Source organism: Hylobates moloch, unplaced genomic scaffold (genome assembly GCF_009828535.3).
Source record: "Hylobates moloch isolate HMO894 unplaced genomic scaffold, HMol_V3 SCAFFOLD_6, whole genome shotgun sequence".
Classification (NCBI taxonomy): domain Eukaryota; kingdom Metazoa; phylum Chordata; class Mammalia; order Primates; family Hylobatidae; genus Hylobates; species Hylobates moloch.
This window is the reverse complement of record NW_026652281.1, coordinates 111,977,621-112,004,739: the sequence shown is the minus strand read 5'-3', so window position 1 is coordinate 112,004,739 and position 27,119 is coordinate 111,977,621. Positions and strand designations below refer to the sequence as shown.

At 40.7% G+C, this 27,119-nt stretch overlaps 1 protein-coding gene and 1 pseudogene across 2 annotated transcripts in view; one reads left to right on the top strand and one right to left on the bottom strand.

Moving 5' to 3' along the window:
- DDX46 (DEAD-box helicase 46) overlaps positions 1-27,119 on the bottom strand; it is a 75,202-nt gene that overhangs the window by 1,389 nt on the left and 46,694 nt on the right. Inside the window, exons 16-22 of one of the 2 annotated variants that reach the window (XM_032157941.2) lie at positions 19,812-20,005; positions 16,406-16,543; positions 15,921-16,070; positions 11,151-11,324; positions 10,036-10,254; positions 8,767-8,911; positions 784-857 (exon numbers count right to left, since the gene is read on the bottom strand). In XM_032157941.2, coding sequence (XP_032013832.1) covers positions 784-857; positions 8,767-8,911; positions 10,036-10,254; positions 11,151-11,324; positions 15,921-16,070; positions 16,406-16,543; positions 19,812-20,005 — 1,094 coding nt within the window. Of the gene's footprint in view, positions 1-783; positions 858-8,766; positions 8,912-10,035; positions 10,255-11,147; positions 11,325-15,920; positions 16,071-16,405; positions 16,544-19,811; positions 20,006-27,119 lie in introns of both variants that reach the window. The other variant, XM_032157940.2, reaches the window with a different exon arrangement.
- Positions 22,542-22,893, top strand: LOC116470287 (large ribosomal subunit protein eL34-like; annotated as a pseudogene).

The window sequence follows — 27,119 nt, the reverse complement described above, 5'->3', positions numbered from 1 at the left end:
ATTCATAAAAGCCAAAAATAAGAATAGCCCCCAAATCCAATATATAAATATAAATTAATTGTTGTATATTCATATAAATATTATATGGCCACGAAAATGAATGAATTATGGCTACATGCAATAACATGGACCAATCTCCTCAAAATGTTGAGTGAAGGAAACTAGATGCAAAAGGTGCAAACACATGATTCCACTTATGTGGAGTTCAAAAACAGGAAAAACTAATCTATGATTTTAAAATTCACCATATGATAGGGCTGGGCGAGGTGGCTCAGGCCTGTAATCCCAGCACTTTGGGAGGCCGAGGCAGGTGAATCATGAGGTCAGGAGTTTGAGACTAGCCTTGCCAACATAGTGAAACACCATCTCTACTAAAAATACAAAAATTAGCCAGATGTGATGGTGTGCGCCTGTAATCCCAGCTACTCAGGAGGCTGAGGCAGGAGAATCGCTTGAACGTGAGACGCGGAGGTTGCAGTGAGCCGAGATTGTGCCATTGCACTCCAACCCGGGTGACAGTGCAAGACTCAGTCTCAAAAAAAAAAAAAAAAAAAAAAAGTATGGTTGTGTTGGCGGGAGATGAATAGTGACAAGAATAGACACAGAGAAGACTTCTGAGATATTAGTAATGTTTTTTATTTCTTGATCTGGGTAGTGATTACACTGGGATGCTTATTACTTTGTGAAAATTCATCAAACTATATGTTCATGATTGCAGTACTTGTCTGTATTTACATTTCAATAAAACACTTATTAAAACGAAACTTTAAGGTTTTCACTCACCAGCCGGATCAGCTCTTCTTTTATGAGCCTGGTGATTTCTGCCTTTGCTTTCTGCACAGCCAGTTCATTGGCACCTGGTGATTGAGTGGAAAGCATATTATTCACATTACTAAAATTACACTGTTTACCCATATCACGGAGGTCCAGGAAGAAACACTGTAGGTGACTTTCAGAAACATTGTACTGCCTGCCAAGATAGCCATTTAATGCCTGGTGGAACATTACCCACATTATATAATGGCTGCTTATTATTTTGATTACTTTCAGAGTTTCAAATGTAACCACTGAGGTCATATTATGTGTTAAGAGTTCCTAGTATGGTGATTAAAAACAGTAGAATAAAAAGACTATTAGCAATTTGTCCAAAAGATAGTAAGAGAAGGCTAAAGGGAAATATAACTTCCTTGGTTTATTCATTTAGCAAGTATTTATTAGACATTTATGATGTTCACTGAAGTCTGCAAATGTTTTCGAAGGGTGTCGTCTGAACAAAATCTTTAAAATGAAAGGAGGACTAGCCTATTGGAGGGAGGAAAGATACCAGGAAGAGTATTTTGCAAAGGGAATTACATGCATAATGGTACAGAGTTAAGACAAGCATGCTTAATTATTGAAGAATAAGAGAAGTGTAGCGTGGTTGGAAAAGGAGTGTGAAAGAACACGGCAAGATAGCTGACTGGATGAGGTAGGCTGCAGACATTCATTCACAGTTATCAATTTCATAAACATTAAGCACTCACCTCTCACATACTGTGAGACATTTAACATATAAAGAACAAATTCATGCTCTTTAAAAGCTTACAGACTAGAAAAACAACCTTGTAAAGATATCACAACAGGATGAAAAGGAAGTAGTTTACAAACTTCACTTTTAAATACCACTTTTAGGAAGCTTTTCCTGACTCTTCAAGGCAGAGTTGTGTTTTTTTCCTTAGTGCTCTCACAATATTGTATTTATACCATCACAAGAGCACACTTCTGAGGTAGAATGGACAAGATATTTTTTCTGATGGGATTTGAACAGTGAAAAAGAGAAACAAATTAAGATATTAAGAGCTGGCTGGCAAGTGAAAAAAGGTAGAATAAAAGAATATATTGATTCCAGGAGGAAAAACAGGTGTTTTTTGGACAGTGATAATGGGTGAAATTTAATTCTAAAATTGCTGTAGTTGAGGTGCTCATCAGACATCCAATTGGAAATATAAATGAGGCCAATGGAAATATGGACCAGAAGTTTAGAAGTGGCAGAGATTAGAGCCATCAAGGGTAGGCTGGGTAGAATCTGGAGCCAATGGACAATGCCAGTGAGTAGGTAAGTACAGATAGGCACCACATTGCACACTGAGAAGAGAAAAAGGGCTGAATCAAAGAAGACTAAAGATTGAAATGTCTAAGAATAAAAGGAGGACTGGGTTTGCAATGTAGAGAGCTATATTTTTATCATTCCATGTATTTTAAAAAAACACAAATGAGGGAAAGATTTATAATAAACGAGAAAATTTCCCCCCATATTAGAAATGAGTAACTTTTCTGTCCCCAGAGAGAGACAGAGATGGAGCTAGAAAGAGAGAGAGAAACAGTTTCACAACAGGAAGGAAAAGGCCAAGGGTATGGCTATGAAGTCATAGCAACGTATCTAATTTAAATCCTATACCTCCACTAGCCACTAACCACAACATTATAAAACTATGTGGGGAAGGTGAGTGCTGGAAGGGAAGAGAAACAGAAGAATCAAGACCCAAGTCAGACTGAAAATTACAACAAAAATGAAATTAGAAAACACGTTGCTTGGTATGAGTTCGTGTGAAGCTTGTTGATATTTTCGTGCAACTTTAAAAAGAAAGAAAACAGCCAGGCGCGGTGGCTCACGCTTGTAATCCCAGCACTTTGGGAGGCCGAGGCGGGCGGATCACGAGGTCAGGAGCTCGAGACCACGGTGAAACCCCGTCTCTACTAAAAATACAAAAAATTAGCCGGGCGTGGTGGCGGGCGCCTGTAGTCCCAGCTACTCCGAGAGGCTGAGGCAGGAGAATGGCATGAACCCGGGAGGCGGAGCTTGCAGTGAGCCGAGATTGCGCCACTGCACTCCAGCCTGGGCGACAGAGCGAGACTCCGTCTCAAAAAAAAAAAAAAAAAAAAATATATATATATATATATATAAAGAAAGAAAACGACACTCTCACCTAGATTTAACTGGAAAATTAATTTTCCTACTTTTATCAGAGCCCGATAATTTGGACCAGTTTAAATTCTGACTTACGTAACTTCTTGTAATAGGTTACATATGTTTACAAGCAGCCATGAAAAAAAGGGTATTTCCTTTCATTGGTCCTAAAACAACTCTGGCTGCTTTTAAGGGATTCTCCACTAGTAAAAAGAGAGGGTCACAGAACAGGCTATATAAATTATACAGGCTGACTAGGCATGTAAGTCCTTCCTGTTCTCCTTCCCTTTGCCTGGTGGGAGGCCTGGAGCTGCTGAGACAAACAGAGCTTCCAAGGAGCCAGCCGGGCAGTGGGTTCCCTCCAATTACAGAACTAGAAACAGATGACACTAGGCTCCTTCCACAGTAGCAACACCTGTTTTCATCCTGTTAGTGTTTAGTCGAGTTTGGAGTTTCAAAAACTAAATGATCTTTTAAAAAATCTAATTACCTCTGAAAATTCTAAAAGCTTTAGATCACTTAAATTACCAAACCCTAGCTCTTATTCAGTATCATTATATTTCTTTTTCTTTTCTTTTTTTTTTTTTTTTTTGAGACGGAGTTTCGTTGTTTTTGCCTAGGCTGGAGTGCAGTGGTGCCATCTCAGCTCACTGCAACCTCTGCCTTCTGGTTCCAAGCGATTCTCTTGCCTCAGCCTCCCGAGCAGCTGGGATACAGGCTCCTGCCACCATGCCCGGATAATTTTTGTATTTAGTAGAGACAGGGTTTCACTATGTTGGCCAGGCTGGTCTCAAACTCTTGACCTTGTGATCCGCCCACTTCGGCCTCCCAAAGTGCTGGGATTACAGGCGTGAGCTACCGCGCCCAGCCATTATCATTATATTTCTAGATTATTCTTAAGACTTGCTTTCAACAAAGTTGCCTTTTTACTGGGGAGACTTGCTTAGATTATTATAAAAAGTAGACGTTATTTCCTGAGTGTAAATTGACAGTGAAGACAAATGACCAGAACCATTCTGGATGAAAGGAAAACTACATCGAAGCTGTGGAATCAGTGAATATCTCACTTCACATCACTTGGTAGTAGAGATTGTTCTGATAAAGTTATACATAAATTGAAATTTGATTTATCAATTAAACCATACCAAGCAAACATTGCATTTAAATAAATGAATTACGAAAAGAATCCTTTTTCAAAGCAAATAATCGTGTCTCTCACTTACCTCTTTATAAGGCAAGCAGTTAAAATATTATCTTTGCTTACATGATACCCATGTATTCAAGCAGAAAATAAAATCCTGACTCCATGTACACCAAAGGTTTTATTGCCACATTCCTCTATCATTGTCTTCAGCCTGTATGATCTAATTAACACAGTAGCAAAGACCTGTCCAGTTCCAACTACAGAAACACATCAGCTTAAGTTTTCTCTGCTTGAAGACCCAGGGGTCAGCAACCCCCATTTCACTATGTAATAAGAAACAGTGTCACAAGATTTAGAAACATACTGGGTCATTGGCAGACCAAAAGTATTTCAGGATACACAAAAGGATGCCATTTTTAAACGTGACTTCAAATAGATCTAAGTCAGTTTCTCATAGTCACAAACATGAAGAAAAAAGTGTAGTTTGCCTAGTTCTGGGCACACATCCTTTGTATGCCATTTAAAAATATGTATGAAACTTACCATGACTCAATGGTAGAGTGGCAAAAACATGGAAAACATAACAGCTGTATTTGCCAGGTGCGGTGGCTCTCGCCTGTAATCCCAACACTTTGGGAGGCCAAGGTAGGAGGATCACGAGATCAGGAGATCAAGACCATCCTGGCCAACATGGTGAAACCCCATCTCTACTAAAAGTACAAAAATTAGCTGGGTGTGGTGGCACGTGCCTATAATCCCAGCTACTTGGGAGGCTGCCAGGAGGCAGAGGTTTTAGTGAGCCCAGATCGCACCACTGCACTCCAGCCTGGCGACAGAGCGAGACTCCATGTCAAAAAACAAAATAAAAAAAGATGAAATTAAGAAATTCTCAGATAAACAAAACCTGAGTTAGTTGCTAGTATACCTGCCCTACAAGAAATACAAAAGGAAATCCTCCAGACTGAAGTGAAAGAACCCTAGATGATTACTTGAATGAGGAAACAAAGAATACTCATAAGGATAACTACATAGGTAAATATAAAAGTCAGTATTATTTTTAGTTTGTAGCTTCTCTTTATTTCCTGTATGATTACATAAAATAATTATGAATCTATGTTGAAGAATACAGAATGTATGAAGATGTACAGGTCTGGGCCCAGCATGGTGGCTCACGTTTGTAATCCCATCACTTTGGGAGGCTGAGGCAGGAGGATCACTTGACCCCAGGAGCTCAAGAACAGTCTGGGCAACATAGTGAAAACCCATCTCTACAAAAAATACAAAAATTTAGCTGGACATAGTGGCATACACCTGTGGTCCCAGCTCAATGGGGGGCTGAGGTGGGAGGCTTGCTTGAACTGTGACTGGGTCATTGCACTCCAGGACAGGTGACAGAACAAGACTCTGTCTCAAAAAAAGATGGGTAGGTTTGGGGGGCCGATGTGGGAGTAAGCGTGAAGCCAGGAGTTCAAGACAAGCCTAGACTGTAACATAGCAAGACCCTGTCTCTAGAAAAAAAAATTTTTTTCATTAGCCAGGCATGGTGGCACAGGCCTGTGGTCCTAGCTATTCAGGAGGCCAAGGATAGAGGATCACTTGAACCCTGGAGTTTGAAGCTGCAGTAAACTATAATCTCACCTTTGCACTCCAACCTGAGTGACAGATCAAGACCCTGTCTCTTAGAAAAAGGTATACAGGAATTTTGTGTCAATAACAACAAAAAAATAGATGAGACTATATAGGAACAAAATTTTTGTATAGTATTAAAACTGAGTTGGCATTAACTGAACTATGTTGTTATGAATTAAGATATTAATTGCAATCCACTGAGTAACCACCAAGAAAATACCTGGCTGGGCACGGTGGCTCAGGCCTGTAATCCCTGCACTTTGGGAGGCTGAGGTAGGCAGTTCACCTGAGGTCAGGTGTTCAAGAACAGCCTGGCCAACGTGGTGAAACCCCATCTCTACTAAAAATAAAAGTAGCCAGGCATGCGTCTGTAATCCCAGCTACTAAGGAGGTCAAGGAAGGGAGAACTCCTTGAACCCGGGAGGTGGAGATTGCAGTGAGACGAGACTGCGCCATTGCACTCCAGCCTGGGCAACAGAGTGAGACTCCATCTCAAAAAAAAAAAAAAAAACAAACTAAAAATACATATAGCAAAAGAAACAAGAAGGCCGGGCGTGGTGGCTCATGCCTGTAATCCCAGCACTCTGGGAGGCCAAGGCAGGCAGATCATGAGGTCAGGAGACTGAGACCATCCTGTCCAACATGGTGAAACCCCATGTCTACTAAAAATACAAAAATTAGCTGAGCGTGGTGGTGCACGCCTGTAGTCCCAGCTACTCGGGAGGCTGAGGCAGTAGAATCGCTTAAGCCTGGGAGGCAGAGGTTGCAGTGAGCCGAAATTGTGCCACTGCATTCCAGCCTGGTGACACAGCTAGGCTCCCTCTCAAAAAGAAAAAAAAAAACAAAAAACCCAGAAACAAGAGCAAATCAAAATGGCACATAAGAAAATATTGCTCTAACACAACAGGGCGCAGTGGCTCATGCCTGTAATCCCAACACTTTGGGAGGCCGAGGCAGGTGGATCACATGAGGTCAGGAATTTGAGACCAGCCTGACCAACATGGTGAAACCTCGTCTCTACTAAAAACACAAAAATTAGCTGGGCGTGGTGTGGGGGCGCCTGTAATCCTAGCTTCTCGGGAGGCTGAGGCACGAGAATTACTTGAACCCAGGAGGTAGGAGTTGCAGTGAGTTGAGATCGGGCCACTGCACTCCAGCCTGGACAACAGAGTGGGGCTTTGTCAAAAAAACAGAAAAGAAAAGAAAAGAAAAGATTACTCTAACAAAAAAAAAGGCAGTAACAGATCTTTTATAATGCAGGCATTTACAGCTAGAAATTTCTCTCTAAGCACTGCTTTCACTGAATCCTGTTTAAATTTCACGAAGGTACTGAAGGCTGAACTGTACTTTTTAATGGTTAAAATGGACAAACTTTTGTTATATGAATTTTACCTCAATGTAAGTCCTAAATAGCAAAAGACTGCTACAGATTTTAAAAATAGTTCCAAATGGAGACAGTACAATCAAAAAGTAAGAGGTCTAGCCTGGCCAACATGGTGAAACCCCATCTCTACCCAAAAATACAAAAATTAGCCAGGTATGGTAGCACATGCCTGTGGTCCCAGCTACCCAGGAGGCTGAGGCACGAGAATCGTGTGAACCCTGGAGGCGGCGGTTGCAGTAAGCCAAGATCGTGCCATTGCACTCCAGCCTGGGCAATAGAGTGCCACACCCTGTACTGACAACAATGCTATGGTGTCAAGGAAATGAAGCCAGAACAGATGGTTCTATTATCTAGCAGTCTAGTTCTGTCTTGCTTCCATTTCACAAAATGTCAGAAAACAAAAACAAAAACCACTTAAAATGTCAATAACAAAGATGCTCGGATTAAACATAAATAAAGTGGGCTGGGCGCGGTGGCTCATGCCTGTAATCCCAGCACTTTGGGAGACCAAGGCAGGTGGACCATGAGGTCAGGAGTTTGACACCAGCCAGGCCAGCATAGGGAAACCCCGTCTCTACTAAAAGTACAAAAATGAGCCAGGCATGGTGGCGCATGCCTGTAATCCCAGCTACTCGGGAGGCTGAGGCAAGAGAACTGCTTGAACCCGGGAGGTGGAGGTTGCAGTGAGCCAAGATCACGCTATTGCACTCCAGCTCTGGGCAACAGAGCAAGACTCCATCTCGGGCGAAAAAGCAAAACAAAACAAAACAAAAATCAAAAACATAAATAAAATGTGACAGGTTGTCCTACTATGCAGTAGAGTAACACATCAGAAAAAACAAAATAGGCTGGGCACATTGGCTCATACCTGCAATCCTAGCACTCTGGGAGGCTGAGCAGGGGCGGGTCCCTTGAGCTCAGGAGTTTGAGACCAGCCTGGGCACCATAACACAACCCTGTCTCTACAAAAAAATAAGTCAGGTGTGGTGGCACGTTCCTGTAGTCCCAGCTACTTGGGGGTGTTGAGGTGGGAGGATCACTTGAGCCCAGGAGGTTGAGGCTACAGTGAGCTGAGATTGTGCCACTGTGCTCCAGCCAGACAAAATAAGACCCTGTCTCAAAATAAATAAAGATGGAAATTGCCTCTGGAATGAATTCATTCATTAATGTATGAAATAAAGTTAAAAACCAAACCTGACTGCTGTTAGATAATGTATTACTTATATCCGTTAGGTTGTGGCATTGTCTACTTGTTATTTTGTTAAAGGTATAAACTTTCATGGACATAATTTCACAGGCAATATTTGCCTAGATAAACATTCATTAAGTGAACTAATACACTTGATTTACTTTCCAACCTAAACTTAGGCCAGAATATTCCACTTACAGAAGCATAAACAGGTCAGTCCTTAAAATGTAAGTTTTCTTTTAATTTTCAAATTTGACTAAATTGCCAAAACTGAGTCTCACAAACAGATCATTTACCTTTGCATATGTACTGAAATTCTTCTATATAAAGACCTCAAATGTCATGTTTTTTTTTCAGAGGTGTTCCTTACTTTCAGTTCTCTCTAGAATTGACCTCACATGCTCTTTGCATTTATTACATCTACATCAACCTTGATCTAAATTCAAGATTGAAACAGAACTAACAGCACATACTTTCAATTGCCAAGTAAATCTTCCGCTCGCCTTCCTTGGGTTCTTTGCCAGGAGGGAAGTAGGTTCCTCTGATTGTAATTGCAGCTTCAGAATATTCACTGATTCTCTGCAGAGCTTCCTTAGAGGTAACTTTCCATCTAGCAGTCTAAAAGAAAACGTTAAGGAAAAGAAAAATCACTTCATAATAGGACAAAAAAATCCGGGAGTGCTGACAAAGACTAGGCTGGCTGATATCATATTATGGTATGTATATGTACATGTATATATATATATGTGTGTGTGTGTATGTATGTGTGTGTGTGTGTGTGTGTGTGTATATATATGTATATATTTTCTTTGAGATGATTTTTTTTTGCAGTTAATACAGGTGAACTTGGCTACCGCCCAATTTTCCCAGCCTCCAGGTTCAAAGATTCTTCCACTCCGATACTGGATTCCATGCCTGTGTCACCATCCCACTTTTCACCATGTTGGTCAGGCTGGTCTCGACCTCCTGACCTCAGGTGATCCACCCGCCTTAGTCTCCCAAAGTGCTGGGATTCCAGGCGTGAGCCACCTCACCGGGCCCTATGGTCAATATTGAGATCATTATTGGCTGGGCGTGATGGCTCACGCCTGTAATTCCAGCACTTTGGGAGGCTAAGGTGGGCGGATCATCTGAGGTTGGGAGTCCGAGACCAGCCTGACCAACATGGAGAAACCCCGTTTCTACTAAAAATAGAAAAATTAGCCAGGCGTGGTGGTGCAAGCCTGTAATCCCAGCACTTTGGGAGGCCGAGGCAGGCGGATGACCTAAGGTCGGGAGTTCGAGACCAGCCTGACCAACATGGTGAAACCTACTAAAAATACAAAAATAAGCTGGGCATGGTGGCGCATGCCTGTAATCCCAGCTACTCGCGAGGCTGAGGGAGAAGAATCGCTTGAACCCAGGAGGCGGAGGTTGAGGTGAGCCAAGATCGCACCATTGTACTCCAGCCTAGGCGGTAAGAGCAAAAGTCCGTCTCAAAAAAAAAAAAAAAAAAAAAAAAAAAAAACAACAAACAAACAAAGAAAACAAAGATCATTATTAATACATACCTGCATCATAAGTTCATTTAGATCCTAATGTACCTTGAACATACTCATAAAAATCAAATTTCTATTGTTATATCCTCCATTTAGGTAAACAGTGAAGGAGCTATTAAAATGTTCATGGGTTTTAAAGATGAGATTTTTCCTCCAAAGAAGTTTCTACTTCACAATAAAAAAAGGTTTAAACTTGTTACTCGCCTGTGGGAAGTCATTGATCTCTAATTCTTCTTCATATCTCTTAAAAGATTCATTCTGTCCACCATCCTGTCTCTCTTCTTCTTGTTTCTCTAAAGGCACATAATTGAGCTTGGCATTGATCTTTTCAGCAAGTTGTTCTGCAATGGTTTTTGCAGAAACAGTGGGAGCCAGAATGGTGCCACCTCTAAGAATTGCATTGGTGGCCTGCTGCATCACATCCTGTAGTTAAAGAAGACTTAGTTAAATCTCAAACGAGGGCAGAGACAAGAGTAGGGACCACACCACAAATTATTCTCTGAAAAGCTACTAACTTTGTATGCAAGTTTAATAAATAAACACCTTTCTACTGCATAGTCTCATTGATATGTGTGATTTAGCAATATATATTTATAATGTAGTTTAATGTACCTCCTTGTGGATAAGAAAACTGGAGAACATTCAACTCTCTATTAAATATTCTACTAGATCATAGAGATGTAGTTGATAATTAGCTAACTCTTGATGTCAGACACAGTAAATATTTCCAAAATCATTTGCATACTCTAACTCCTAGGAGTTTCCTCCGATTTGAATGTTTGTACTACTACCATCACTGAGCTCCTTCATCTCTATGACCCAACCCAACATTACAAACATTATAGTTAATGACTGCCTCAAAAGCTTCAAAATAACAAGTAAGCTTCCAAGAAAAAGATAATGTGAAATATTTAAAAATCACATTTCTCCACTGTTTAAGACCATATTAATTTGAGTCATGTAACTGGGTGTTTGTATATCCAGGGAGTTGTGTGCCCAATAAAAGCAGATAAAGAAAGAAAAGGAGAATTATTAATATATCTTTAAGATTTTGTTAAGACTCATCAGAATACTACCCTATAAAACTACCTATGGCTAACAGTTAGAAATTCTAGAATAGGCATTAAGTCCTCAGTTAATAGCACTAGAGAAATCATCCAAATGCAATTATCAAAAAATTCTGTATTGAGAATGTTAAATTCTCACAAACTCAATGTCTAGGACAACTTGTTTACTTGTGCTTAACATAATTCCTGAAAAGTAAAATCAAAGAACTTCTTAAAAGTATTGACTGAGACTTGGAACAAATTACTTAATACCTGAGACTCGATGCCCAAATTCTTCTGGGCATTGATTCTAAGAGCCAATCTCTTAGCAATTTCTAATTTCTCAGCATTTCCTGCAGTTGGAGCAGGAACACTTGATGTTCCAGGAGCAGCCATATCCTTTACTCTCTTCTTTGAATTAAACATGCTTTCAATTTGCTCATCAATCTAGATCAAAAGGAAAAAAAGGACTAGTAAAAAACTGAATTAGAAATACCAAATTAAGTTATTCTACAGAAATAAATAAGGAATGTTTCCACCAAAAGGCTGGAATCAGATAGTTATATTTACAGAAATCCTACTACACAGATCCATGGGAAAATATACCACCTATTTGTTAAAAGTCAAGTTTCATTTAAAAAATCAGTTGTCTATGGTGGGGAGAAAAATAGAAAACAGAGAAACAACATTGCATGAACCACGTCATCAGACTCCTCAGAGGACCAGAAACTTCATCCCTGTTCAATAAATGAGGAAACATGTGCTTTCAAGACAGAACAGCCAATACGATGCAGCTGACTTGCCCCAGGGCTCAGGCCTTGAGATCAAATTATACCGCAATGAAAGAGGCTGGAAAAAGGACTATAACTCAAGGTCAGTGGCCAACTAAAAATATAGTCAATAATTCTCAGGGGGAGTGGTATAACATGTTCCTAAGGCAAAGCTCTCAAAACTCTTTCCAACCCATAAAATCCAATTGGATTTGCCTTAAAAACTGGGTAACTGAACCAGAAAAGGCTTATTCTCTTATTCCTTTGAATCAAGAAAGGAAAGAAATGCAGGTTGTTTCCCCATCAAGGCAACCGCAATGATGAAAGCTTCGCTTTGACAGGAGTCACATGAGCCCTACTGCTAGGTGCATTTCTTTTTTTTTTTTTTTTTTGAGACAGAGTCTCGCTCTGTCTCCCAGGCTGGAGTGCAATGGCGCCATCTCAGCTCACTGCAAGCTCCGCCTCGCGGGCTCATGCCATTCTCCTGCCTCAGCCTACTGAATAGCTGGGACTACAGGTGCCCGCCACCACACCCGGCTAATTTTTTGTATTTTTAGTTGAGATGGGGTTTCATCCTGTTAGCCAGGATGGTCTCAATCTCCTGACCTCGTGATCCGCCCACCTTGGCCTCCCAAAGTGCTGGGATTACAGGCGTGAGCCACCGCGCCCGGCCTGCTATGTGCATTTCTTTTTAAAAATGCCCTTTGCCCAACAATGACTACTGATATCACTGATTACAGAAATACAAGCCGCCTTCGGAAACTGAGATTAGATTAATAAAGCTGTATCTTCTAGATCTCAAATGCACAGAAAAGCTTATTTAGGGCTTAAAAATTAATTGGTTAATTTACAACGCTCTTTTACTAAAATAAAAACAGTCCATTTAGCTTTTGTATTTTTTTGAGAAACGGTCGCCTTTAACTCCCAGGCCCAAGGGTTCTTCACACCTCGGCCTCCCAAGTAGCTAGGACCACAGCGTGCACTATCACGTCCAGCTAATTTTTAAAAACCTTTTTATAGAGACAGGGTCTCACTATGTTGTCTAGGAGGGTCTTGAACTCCTGGGCTCAAGCTATCCTCCCACCATGGCCTTCCAAAGTGTTGGGATTACAGGCCATGAGCCACCACACCCAGCCTTAGATTCTTCTTAAAACATTTATTACCTATTAAAGAGTTTTAGTTATGGCCAGATACAGTGGCTCCTGCCTATAATCCCAGTATTTTGAGAGTCCAAGGCAGGAGGATTACTTGAGCCCAGGAGTTCAAGACCAGCCTGGGCAACATGGCAAAACCTTGTCTCTACAAAAAATATAAAAGTTAGCCAGGCATGGTGGCACATGCCTGTAGTCCCAGATAGTCAGAAGGCTGAGGTGGAGAATCACCTGAGCCCAGGAAGTCGAGGCTACAGTGAGCCAAGATCATGCCACTTTACTCCAGCCTGGTTGACGGAGTGAGATCCTGTCTCATAAAAACAAAACAAAACAAAACAAAACCCCCAAAAAACACCAACAGGAGGTTAGTTATCAGCTAGTTTTAAAACTCAACATTTACCTGAGTAAAACTGTTTTAAATTAAATAGCATTCATGGTATTACAATCTGAACAAATTCATAAAATCAGGAAAGGGGGAAGTATACAATGCTAGCTGGTAGAGCTAACCTTACTTTTGATTTTATTCATGTTAAGTACTGTTTATATTTTTCATAAAATTATATATTAAACACCCGAAGAAACAATCACCATATTTTATCACAAGATTTTAAAAAACAGTTAAAAATACTGCAGTTTTCCCTTTACACATGGAATACATTCCAAGAACCCCAGTGGATGCCTAAAAACACAGATAGTACCACACCGACATACACTGTTTTTTCCTATACATACATATCTATGATAAAGTTTAATTTATAAATTAGGTACAGTTAAGAGATTAACAACAATAAAATAGGACAATTATAACAATATACTGTAATTAAAGTTATATGAATGTGGTCTCAAAATACTGTAATAGTTTCAGACTGTGGTTAACCTATGGCAACTAAAACCACAGAAAAGAGGAAACTACCATAATGTCAAAAAGTGACAGATGTTTTTAAAACATGGCTACAGATTATTTAATAGTCTTTTTTCCTGAGTGTGGGCTGGACTTAATGACTTCCTTCTAATAGAAGAAAGTGGGCTGGGCATGGTGGCTCATGTTTGTAATACCATCACTTTGGGAGGCTGAGGCAGGAGGATCACTAGAGCCCAGGAATTTCAGACCAATCTAGGCAACATAGCGAGACCTCGAGTCTAAAAAAAAAACATTTAAAAATATATATTAACAGGGCATGGTGGTGCACCTATAGTACCAGCTACTCAAGAGGCTGAGGTGGGAAGATCGCTTGAGCCCAGGAGGCAGAGGCTGCAGTGAGTTGAGTTCGCACCACTACACTCCAGCCTGGGCAAGAGTCAGACTGTTTCCAAAACAAAACAAAACAAAACAAGACAAAAAAAAAACCCACAAAGAATAAAGTGGAAGTGACAGTGTGTAATTTCAGAGACTAGTCATAAAAAGCACTAAAGCTTTCTCTTTGCTCTCCTGGATCACTCACTGTGGGGAAAGCCAGCTGCCATGTCGGTAAGCACAGGAAAAGAGGTGAAGAACTGAGGCATCCTATCAACATCAAAGTGAATGATGTTGGAAGCAGATCATCCAGCAACAGTCAAGCCTGCAGATGACTGCAATCTCATGAGCACCTAAGCCAGAACTACCCGACTAAACTGGTCCTGATTTCCTGACCCTAAGGAACTATGTGATAATAAGTGTTTATTGCTTTAACCTGCTAAGTTTTTATTTGTTACATGGTAACAGACAAATTAAAGAAATGAAATTTGGCTGGGCATGGTGGCTCACGCCTGTAATCCGAGCACTTTGAGAGGCCGAGGCGGGCGGATCACGAAGTCAAGAGATCAAGATCATCCTGGCCAACATGGTGAAACCCTGTCTCTAGTAAAAATACAAAACAAATTAGCCAAGCATGGTGGCGCGTGCCTATCATCCCAGTTACTCGGGAGTCTGAGGCAGGAGAACCGATTGAACCTGAGAGGTGGAGGTTGCAGTGAGCCAAGATGGAGCCACTGCACTCCTGCCTGGTGACAGAGCGAGACTCTGTTTCAAAAAAAAAAAAAAAAAAAAAAAAATGACTTTATTGCCCAGGCACAGTGGCTCACACCTATAATCCCAGCACTATGGGAGGCCAAGGCAGGTGGATCACCTGAGGTCAGGAGTTTGAGAACAGCCTGGCCAATATGGTGAAACCCCATCTCTACTAAAAATACAAAAATCAGCCGGGTGTGGTGGCGGGTGCCTGTAATCCCAGCTACTCGGGAGGCTGAAACAGTAGAATCGCTTGAAGCCGGGAGGCAGAGGTTGCAGTGAGCTGAGATTACGACACTGCAGTCCAGCCCGGGTGACAGAGCAAGACACGCCCGGCTAATTTTTTGAGCTAGTATGGTATCCTAGAAAAAAATGGCTTAAGGTTAATAAGACAACTGGGTTCTGGTCCTGACTGTGTTAACTCCCACTGTGGTCCTGGACCTAACATCTTTTCTTGGAGTCAATTTCCTAATGATAAGATCAGATTGAATTTCTGATTTCCGACATTATTTTCTGAACTTAAGTTTAATAGGATATGTCCAAAAGTGTTCTGAGATCAGGTATGTTGGGGAATTTCTGGGTTTAACAAAGTTAAACAAGATTCTTTAAAGACTTTTCACATCCATGGCCAGACAAGGTGGCTCACGCATGTAATCCCAGCACTTTGGGAGGCCAAGGAAGGTGGATCGCTTGAGGTCAGAAGTCTGAGACCAGCCTGGGCAAGGTGAAACCCTGTCTCTACTAAAAATACAAAAATTAGCCAGGTGTGGTGGTGGATGCCTGTAATCCCAGCTACTCAGGAGGCCGAGGCAGGAGAATTGCTTGAACCCGGGAGGTGGAGGTTACAGTGAGTGGAGACCACGCCACCGTACTCCACCCTGGGAGACACAGCGAGATTCCCATCGCAAAAAAAAAAAAAAAGACTTTTCTCATCCTTTGAAGTGCTAATGAGTGATCTATATATTAAGAGGAGGGGTATTGGTATGTAGTAGGCAGATTTTCCAAAACTGTTCTGGACCAACCTCTAGTAAAGAAGGTTTCCGATGATTGTCTATCTTGATAAGCATATGGCAAGACCTCCAGTACAAAAGAAATAACTGCTTCAATTAAGAATGAGAGAATACCTAGTACTTACATCAACTGCAGCATCCTCATCATCTGAATCTTGCAGACCTAGAGCTGCTTTTTGTAACTTCTTCCTCTCATTAGCCAAAGCTTGTTCTGTTTCATCAAACTTGAATCCCTTACCAGAGAACCCACTACTCTTTTTAATTATTTTCCCCTCCTTTCAAAAAAAGAAAACAAAGTTAATCTCATAGTAAAAACATTAATGTTTAGGAATTCATACTAATTAAATATTTTTCAAGGTGGTGTATGTCAATGTAATAAAAACACTTCATCTAGCATGATAAACTAAGAGCTCTATTAGACACCACAAAATACTAAGTTCAAGAATAAGATAAGATTTTAGCTTTCACTCATTTTTCCCTCTAGAGAGAAATAAAAATAGTCCTATCAAAATTTCCAAGTGTTAAATAAAAAAGATTTCCCAGAATTAAATAATCAAGGTTTAGTCACATTAATGATTTCTAGAAGAGTAACAAGGGTTAAAAAACTCACAGCTTTCTGTTGATCTTTGAAATCACTCCACAGTTTCTCTAAATCAGGAGGTACTGCAGTCCCTGACAACTCAAGAGCTTTAATTATGTCACCAGCATAGCGAGCTTGATCCTCTGTGATAAAAGTATAAGCATAACCCTAATGAATGATGAAAAAGTGCAATTATTAGACACTAACAAGATGGATCCTACTTAGATCACAAGATAAAATCTGATCCACCTAATAAATCCTCGAGATTAACATTAACTCAAGAATTTTAAAAGCCACGAAAGAGTCTTACTAAATTACTTAATGGTTCAAAGTGAAATATCCAAATTTAATTTTTATTTTTTGTTGTTTTTTATTTTTTTGAGATGGAGTCTCACTGTGTTGCCCAGGGTGGAGTGCAGTGGCGCAGTTTTGGCTCATTGCAATCTCTGCCTCCCGGGTTCAAGTGATTCTCCTGCCTCAGCCTCCCGAGTAGCTGGGATTATAGGCATCTGCCATGATGCCCAGCTAATTTTTGTATTTGTAATAGAGACGGGGTTTCACCACGTCAGCCAGGCTGGTCTCAAATTCCTGACCTCAGGTGATCTGCCCGCCTTGGCCGCCCAAAATGCTGGGATTACAGGCACGGGCCACTGTGCCCAGCCCAAGTTTAATATTTTAAAATAACACAAGCAAACTACAAAATTTCTAATTTCTTTACACAGAGGTAGAAATATATGCAATTGACTGGACGCAGTGGCTCACGCCTGTAATTCCAGCACTTTGGGAGGCCGGGGGGAGGGGTGGATCATCTGAGGTCAGAAGTTCGAGACCAGCCTGACCAACATGGTGAAACTCCATCTCTACTAGAAACACAAAAAAATTAGCCGAGTGTGGTGGTGCACGCCTGTAATCCCAACTACTTGGGAGGCTGATGCAGGAGAATCACTTGATCCTGGGAGACGGAAGTTGCAGTGAGTGTGAGATGGCACCAATGCACTCCAGCCTGGGTGACAAGAGTGAAACTCTGTCTCAAAAAAAGAAAAAGAAAAAGAAACATATGTAATTTTACACAAATGCACAATTGTGTGGTCGTACCTATTGATTTTGTTTTTTTTCCTTTTTTTTTTTTTTTTTTTGAGATGGAGTCTCGCCAGAGTTTGCTATCTTCACAAAACAATCTGACCTTGCTGGGTACAATGGCTCACACCTGTAATCCCAGCACTTGGAGAGGCAGAGGTGGAAAGATAGCTTGAGCCTAAGAGTTTGAGGCCAGCCTGGGCAAAAATGGCAAGACCTCATCTCCACAAAAATGTAAAAAACAAAACCAAAAAAACAATCTAACCCAGTCAACTGTTGCGATTTTTTTTTTTTTTTTTTGAGACAAGAGTTTTGCTCCTGCTGCCCAGGCTGGAGTGCAATGGCGCAATCTCGGTTCATCGCAACCTCTGCCTCCCGGGTTGAAGCTATTCTCCTGCCTCAGCCTCCCGAGTAGCTTGGATTACAGGCATATGCCACCACACCCAGCCAATTTTTTATTTTTATTTTAGTAGAAACAGGGTTTCTCCATGTTGGTCGGGCTGGTCTCGACCTCCCAACCTCAGGTGATCCACCCGCCTTGGCCTCCCAAAGTGCTGGGATTACAGGCGTGAGCCACCGCGTCCAGCCAACCGTTATGAATTTTAAAACATGGTTTAAGATTTTAATTCAGAAATACCTTGGCCGGGTGCAGGGGCTCACGCCTGTAATCCCAGCACTTTAGGAGGCTGAGGCAGGCAGATCATGAGGTCAGGAGATCAAGACCATCCTGGCTAACACGGTGAAAACCCGTCTCTACTAAAAATACAAAAAATAAGCCAGGAGTGGTGGTACACGCCTGTAGTCCCAGCTACTTGGGAAGCTGAGGCAGGAGAATCGTTTGAACCCGGGAGGCAGAGGTTGCAGTGAGCCAAGTTCGTGCCACTGCACTCCAGTCTGGGCAACAGAGTGAGACTCCATCTCAAAAAAACCAAAACAAAAACAGAAATATCTAAATAGCCACCGCCTTTGACCCATGGTCTGCTTTTGTACTCTTACAGGGCTACAAGTATTTACATTTTTATAGGGTTATGAACATATACACAATAACACATGTACACAGAGGACAGAGAAAGAGAATAATATGTGACAGAGCCCAAATAGGCTACAATTTTTAGTACATGGCCCTTTCCAAAAAAAATATTCTTGACTCCTCTCAATGGGTTAAAAGAATAAATGCCATTACTACTTATTAAATGTGTAGAAGCAGGTGAGCTAAATTCTATGTGCATGAATTTTTCTCATCTATAAAATAGAGTAATATTATTTACCTCAAAGGAAAGTTTTAAGGATAAAATGACATCATATATGTAAAACACTTACATAGTTTTAAGGACAAAATGACATTATATATGTAAGGATAAAATAACATTATATATGTAAAACAGTTAAAATGACATTATATATGGCAGATAATACGTTATCCTTAATGTAAGCTATGGCATATAAATACTATTTATTGCTTTACTATGCAATGTACAGGGTTAGAAAATTAAATATCTCATAATCAATGTCTCCAACAACAGAATAGTCTGCTGCCTCTAGAAGGAATGAGTTAGACCTATACAGTTTCTAGAATACAGGTGAGTCAAAAAAGCAAGTAATATATGTATGTATGAATGATATGTAGGTAAAGAGGGGAGTAGGAGAAATTGGTAGGTGTGGAGATGGGTATATTTTATGATCCCATGTTTTTTTAAAAAAGATCCTGAAGTATAAACATTTACGTGTATGTGTACACAGATGGTCCCCGACTTACAATGATTCAATTTATAATTTTTCAACTTTGCCATGGTGCAAAAGTGATATGCATTCAGTAGAAATTGTACTTTGAGTACCTATACAACCATTGTTTTTCACTTCCAGTACAGTATTCAGTAAATTACATGAGATATTCAATACTTTATTATAAAATAGGCTTTGTGTTAGATGATGATGCCCAAGTATAGGCTAATATAAGTGTTCTGAGCATGCTAAAGGTAGGCTAGGCTACTATGATGTTTAGTACGTCAGGTATATTAAATGCATTTTCAACTTACGATGGGTTTATCAGGACATTGTAACCCCATCATAAATCAAGGAACATCTGTATAGAAATGTTTAGGCATGAGGGGAAAAACCTAAAAGGGAAGACAAACTGTTAACAGGATCTGCCTATAAAGAACAGCTAGGTATCTGATAATTTGAACAATACTTAGACCTGTACATGTATATAAATTATTAACATCAACCACTCTTCACACTATGTGGATTAAAGATTTTCAAAATGTCTCCGTAACTCCTATTATCTACTCCTTAAAATACTAAAGAAACACCTGTATTTTAATATAATGAAGATCAACTAGAAAAAACTTATTTTTACCTTGTTTCCTGCTCTTCCAGTCCGCCCTGCTCTGTGTACATAATCCTCATAATGGTTGGGGCAGCTATAATTTACTACAAGAATCAGATGTTTCACATCTAGACCTCGGGCAGCAACAGAGGTAGCCACAAGAAGTTTGCAGGTCCCATTCTTAAAGTCATTTATGATGCTATCTCTGTCATATTGATCAATGCCTGCAAGTAAATTAAAGAGCTGTAAAACATGCTTAAATTAAATTTTCCATCTCTTCTGAACAAGAATCTAAACTCAGTGAAGAACAAATTGACACATCCAATTCCTAAAATATAGAAAATAAAAGACTAAGAAAATGTAATGGCAAGATTAAAGGTTATTGCTATTAACTCATTTATGAATCTTTCAACTCTGGTCTTGTATTGCCCCCTTTCTTCTATATAAGGTTTATATTTGCAAAGGTCCAATATCAGAAATTAACTTAAACCTGTTTGGGAGCCAAAGCGAGAAAAGTCAGAAACATTCAGCCTATATTGACAAGAGTTAGATCTTTCTCCTTTCCCTGTAGGTTATTTAGAGCCTTGCTACTCAGTTTTGTCCAAGGACCAGAGCAGCATCACCTGGGAGCTTGTTAGAAATGCAGAATCTAGGCCAGGCGCGGTGGCTCATGCCTGTAATCCCAGCACTTTGAGAGACCGAGGCGGGCAGACCATGAGGTCAGGAGTTCGAGACCAGCCTGACCAACATGGTGAAACCCCATCTCTGCTAAAAATACAAAAAAAAAAAAAAGCCAGGCATGGTGGCACATGCTTGAACCTGGGAGGCAGAGGTTGCCGTGAGCTGAGATCGCACCACTGCACTCCAGCCTGGGCGACAGAGCATGACTCTGTCTCGGGAAAAAAAAAAAAGGAAATGCAGAATCTAGGGTTATACTCCAAACTACTGAATCAAAATCTGCATTTTAAAAAACCCTTAGGTGATTATCATACGCAAATTAAAGTTTTAGGAATACTGGTTTAAAAGTACCCAAATGGATCTCTCTTAAATAAATGATCCAAAGAGGTTTAGTATGAATGGCAAAGCAGAGTATAAAATACCATAAAGTTCTATTATGACATGCCCAGGCCACAAAATATTTTATGATGAGGTTCCCAGGAAACTCTGGTAATAGAGAAGGGAATAAGATAAACTCTCAAAACTTAAAACTCATGCTTTCAATGGAAGGTTTCACAGAAAATCTGGGTTTAACATACACTGTTTAGCATGTAAATAATTACCAATAGTAATTCTTAGTACTACCTAAAATTTTAAAGGTACTCTTCAAGGATTGATTTAAAAAGAAAGTATTTGAATCACTGTCAAAGAAACTGGAATCTAACACTTCACCAAAAAAATCGCCTAAGAAAATTTAATGAAATCAATATCAATATAAATTTGTTTATAATTTGAAAATACCAAAACTTTTACTTTAGCCTAAGGTATCCTTACCAACATAATCACACAAAATTGATTCCTTAGAATTGAATATAATATGCTAACTGAAGCAGCATATGCGATATCAACCCAAAAACCATGAACCCTCTTCCTTTTTAAAATAACCCCAATTTTGTTCACATACCAACCCAAAACATAGTCAGGTATACATCAAATGAGAGACGGGCCTAATCCCAGTCTCAAAGAGTGAATCGTGCTTGGTGTAAACCAGCCCTTCTCAAACTTTCTATTTTCAGGATGTCTTTTTTTTTTTTTTTTTAAAAGATGGGAGTTTCACTCTCGTTGCCCAGGCTTGTGCAATAGCGTGATCTGGACTCACTGCAACCTTCGCCTCCCAGTTTCAAGCGATTCTCCTGCCTCAGCTTCCCCACTAGCTGGGACTACAGGTGACTGTCACCATGCCTGGCTAACTTTTGTATTTTTAGTAGAGACAGGGTTTCGCCATGTTGGCCAGGCTGGTCTTGAACTCCTGACCTTGGGTGATCCCAAAGTGCTGAAATTACAGGCGTGAGCCACCACGCCTGGCCTTTAGGATGTCTTCACACTCTTAAAATCAATAAGGACCTGCACCCAAAGAGCTTTAGTTTAGGTCTTGTCTATCAATACTTAATGTATTAGAAATTAGAACAGAGAGGCTGGGGGCGAGGCTTATGCCTGTAATCCCAGCACTTTGGGAGGCCGAGGCAGGAGGATCACCTGAGGTCAGGAGTTTGAGACCAGCCCGGTCAACATGGCAAAACCCTGTCTCTTCTAAAAATATAAAAAAATTAACCAGGCATGGTAGCAGCCACCTGTAATCCCAGCTACTCGGAAGGCTGAAGCAGGAGAATTGCTTGAACCTGGGAGGTGGAGACTGCAGTGAGCCAAGATCGTGCCACTGCACGAGGAAATTTTTAAATACTGCATTTGTTTAAAAATACAGTTCCTCAGCCAGACGCGGTGGCTCATGCCTGTAATTCCAGCACTTTGGGAGGCTGAGGCGGGCGGATTACAAGGTCAGGATTTCAAGACCAGCCTAGTCAATATGGTGAAACTCCGTCTCTACTAAAAATACAAAATTTAGCCAGGTGTGGTGGCAGGCGCCTATAGACCCAGCGACTCAGGAGGCTGAGGCAGAATAGCTTGAACCTGGGAGGTGGAGGTTGTAGTGAGCTGAGATCATGCTACTGCACTCCAGCCTGGGCGACAGAGCAAGACTCCGTCTCAAAAAAAAAAAAAAAAATACAGTTCCTCTTGCAGGGATGTTGTCTAGAGGCACTCAGAATGGTCAAGCATTTGACATACTGCCTGTCATAGGCTTTCTACAACACAGCCTTTAACAAAACTAGGCTGTCTGGAATCCCTGGTAATAGAATTGTTTACCTTTATACCAAGAAAGTTGGGAAAGCACCAAAATCTGCAGGTGGCATGTGCCCACGCAGACTTCAAGGGGTTTGTGTTGTGAGATCTAATATTGTCACGTGAATGTCCAAAACAAAAAAAACATGTCAGCAGAGCCTATGGTGGTTCCATGTGTGTTAAATGTGATCATGACAGGATTAAGCATGCCTTCCTTATCAAAGAACAGAAAATCATGGTGAAAGTGTTAAAGGCACAAGCAGAGTCAGAGAGCTAAATTTTAAAAATTACTTTTGAATAAAAATTAAAAGACTAAAAAAATAGCAATGACATGTTAAAATAAAAAGCACATTTTTGTGAAAAATAACTTTTCCAGAACAATAAAATAATTTATTAAGACAAACGGGCCAGCCTGGGCAACATGGCAAAGACCCCTCTCTACAAAAAATTAGCCTGGTGTGGTGGCACGCACTTGTAGTCCCAACTCCTCGGGTGGCTGAGGTGGGAGGATCACCTGAGCAAAGAGAGGTCCAGGCTATAGTAAGCTGTGATTGTGCCTCTGCACTCCACCTTGGGCGACAGAGTAAAACCCTGTCTCAAAAAAAAAAAAAAAAAAAAAAAGGACAAATGGCACTGATTTACATTTTTGCCAGTCTTTTTCAGGTCTGGCTTAATAGAAGATAACTGGAGTGTCATATCTTCTGTATTCAATCTTTCACAATATACCATGTCATTTAGTCTGTAGCAAACCCTACACACTAGAGAGAATGAGATTGAAAAAGGCAAATAACATCATTGGATTATTATGAAAATACATATAGCCTCATAAACCTCCTGACATCTCAGGGACTCTCAGAGGTCCTAGGATATACGCCTGTAATTCCAGCGCTTTGGGAGGCCAAAGTGGGCAGATCACCCTGGGCAACATAGCGAAAACCCATCTTTACAAAAAATACAAAAATAGGCTAGGCATGGTGGCTCATGCCTGCAGTCTCAGCTATTCAGGAAGCTGAGGTGGGAAGACAGCTTGAGCCCTGGAGGTCGAGGATGCGGTGAGCTGTGATCACACCTCTGCACTCCAGCCTGGGAGACAGAGCAAGACATTAAGAAATTGTCTCAAAAAAAAAAAAAAAAAGAAGAAGAATCATCACTTGTCATTCTCTTTGCCTATGAATGAGGCTTAAGCATATGATACGATGCAATTCTGGCCAAAAAGATAAAAGGAGTATTAAAGATAAGTATTATGGGAAACAACTTCCTTACTATATAAAAACACACATTCCCAACAATGTAGGAGAAACCCTTACTGGACCAATCCCTCCGGCAGGTAACAACTATGAACTCTGGGCAAAATAAAGAGCAACTATGTAAAGACACTAGAGAGCGACTAACGGCAGCAGAAATGAGAAGAAAGTTGACACTTGGAAGAAAGTATTGCACTGGCACTGGCAAAGTGTAGAGGATTGTATTTATTTACTTATTTATTTCAAACTCTTTGCTTAGGGGCAGGCCGTGCACAGACCAAGTGAGGAAATCAAAACTTGAACAGAAACTCAGTCTTATAAGAGAAACCACCACAAAGTGTTCAAAACAAACTCAGGACTGGGAAACAGGAGATAAATCCTGAAAAGAATGCAGCAGAAACCCACAACTGTGCATATATATGCTGCCCAATTATCTGGCTGACCCCTAAGCTACAGATTCATGAGGCAAAAATCTAAGCAGTTGGGATGAAAAAAAAAAAAATTAAGAGATTTCAGGGCTAGGCTCAGTGGCTCAGGCCTGTAATCCCAGTACTTTGGGAGGCCAAGGTGGGTGGATCACCTGAGGTCAGGAGGTCCAGACCAGCCTGGCCAACATGGTGAAACCCCGTCTCTACTAAAAACACAAAAATTAGCTGGGTGTGGTGGCACGCACTTGTCATCCCAGCTACTTAGGAGACTGAGGCAGGAAAATCGCCTGAACCTGGGAGATTGAGGTCCAGTGAGCTGAGATCACGCCACTGCACACAGCCTGGGAGACAGAGCAAGACTCTGTCTAAAAAATAATAATCAAATTTAAAAGTAAGAGATTTCAGATGCTGCCCATTAAAGGCAGACAAAGTTTGGATGCTGGGTTCTGCCAAGTTAATGCCCTATTTGCAAACCACACAAAAACAAAAACAAAATACCACTTGAGGCGGACATCAGAGAATTGAGAATTTAGAATCTCTACAATGGATCATTCACAAAGTCCAGTATACAAACAGAAATTACTAGATAGACAAAGACAAAACCATAAAACAAAAATCAAGAGAAAAGACAGTCAATAGAGACTGACATCAATATGACCCAGATGTTAAAATTAACAAAGATTTCAAAGCACATATAATAATTATGGTCAAGACTTTTAAAAAATGCTTACAAGAAATGTCTAGAAAATCTAATCAGACAAACAAGAAAATGTAAAAGAGAACATATTTGTAATTTTAGAACTAAAAAAATACAATAACTGAATTCAAAAATTCACTGGATGGTCTTAACAGAAGATAGGAGATGACAAAAAAAAAAAAAACGATAATGTTGAAGACAGGGTAAAAGAAATTATCAGGGCCGGACACAGTGGCTCACACCTGTAACCCCAGCACTTTGGGAGGCCGAGGTGGGTGGATCACCTGATGTCAGGAGTTCGAGACCAGCCCGACCAACATGATGAAACCCTGTCTCTACTAAAAATACAAAGTTAGCAGGGTGTGGTAGCATACACCTGTAAACCCAGCTGCTCAGGAGGCTGAAGCACAAAAATCACTTGAACCCGGGAGGCGGAAGTTGCAGTGAGCCAAGATAGTGCCATTGCACTTTAGCCTGGGCAACAAGAACAAAACTCCATCTCAAAAAAAAAAAAAAAAAAAGAAAGAAAAATTATCCAATTTGATCTACAGAGGGGAAAAAAAAGGTTGAAAAAGACTGAACAAAGCATCAGTGAGACAATATCAAAAAGTCAAACATATACATAACTGAAGTCCCAAAGAGAGAATAAGGAAGGAAAGAAATAATGAAGAATTTCCCAAATTCAGAACAGGACATAAATTTACAGATTCTAGAAGTTAAATGAACCCCACACAGAATAAATACAAATAATAACATCCCTAGATATAGTCACCATATGATGTAGCAATCCCATTCTTTGTTATCTACCCTAGAGAAATGAAAGCTGACATTCACACAAAAACCTTTATTTGAATAACAGCAGCTTTATTCATAATCATAAAACAACCAACTAAAATGTCCTTAAATAGATGAACAGATACACAAACAGTGATAAATCCATACAATGAATACTACTCAGTAATAAGAAAAAAAGAACTATAGGACAGGCACCATGGCTCAGGCTTGAATCCCAATACTCTGGAGCTTGAGGTGGGAGGACTGCTTGAACCCAAGAGTTTGAGATCAGCCTGGGCAACATGGTGAAACCTCATCTCCACAAAAAAAATATAAAAAGATTAGTTGGGCATGGTGGCACATTCCTGTAGTCCCAGCTACTCAAGAGGCTGAGGTGGGAGCATCGCTTGAGCCTGGGAGGTAGAGGTTGCAATGAGCCAAGCTGAGAGAGTGCCACTGTACTCCAGCCTGGGCAACAGAGAAAAGTTGTCTCAAGGAAAAAAATTAATAAATAAATTATGAAAGAACTTGAAACTTGGATGCATTTCAAAGTTATTAAGCTGAGTAAAAAAAAAGCCAATTGCAAGAAGTTACATACTGTAGGATTCCATTACAAACTTTTTTTTTTTTCATTTGAGACAGGGTCTCACTCTGTCGCCAAGGTGGGAGCACAGTGGCATAATCTCGGCTCACTGCAACCTCCGCCTCCCAGGCTCAAACAATCCTCCCTCCCACCTCAGCCGCCTGAGTAGCTGGGAGGCTAATTTTTTATAGTTTTTAAATTTTTTCATAGAGATGGGGTCTTGCTATGCTGCCCAGACTGGTCTCAAACTCCCAGACTGAAGCAATCTGCCCAACTCGGCCTCCCAAAGTGCTGGGATTACAGGCATGAGTTACTGCACCCGGCCTACAAACATTCTTAAAAGAATACATGAAGCCAGGCGTGGTGGCTCAGCCTGTAACCCCAGCACTTTGGGAGGCTGAGTCAGGTGGATCACCTGAGGTCAGGAGTTCGAGACTACCCTGACCAACATGGCGACAACCCATCTCTACTAAAATTACAAAAATTAGTGAAACGAGGTGGCACATGCCGGTAATCCCAGCTACTTAGGAGGCTGACGCAGGAGAATCGCTTGAACCCGGGAGGCGGAGGTTGCAGTGAGCCGAGATGGCATCATTGCACTACGGCCTGGGCAACAAGGGCAAAACTCTGTCTTAAAAAAAAAAAACAAAAACACAAGTGGTTGCCAGCGGTTATGGATGGGGAAAGCTACGTTTATAATTAATTACCTTTATAGGGACACAATGAGGGAGTTTTTTAGGAAGTGATGGAACTGTTCTGCAACATGATTATGCTGTA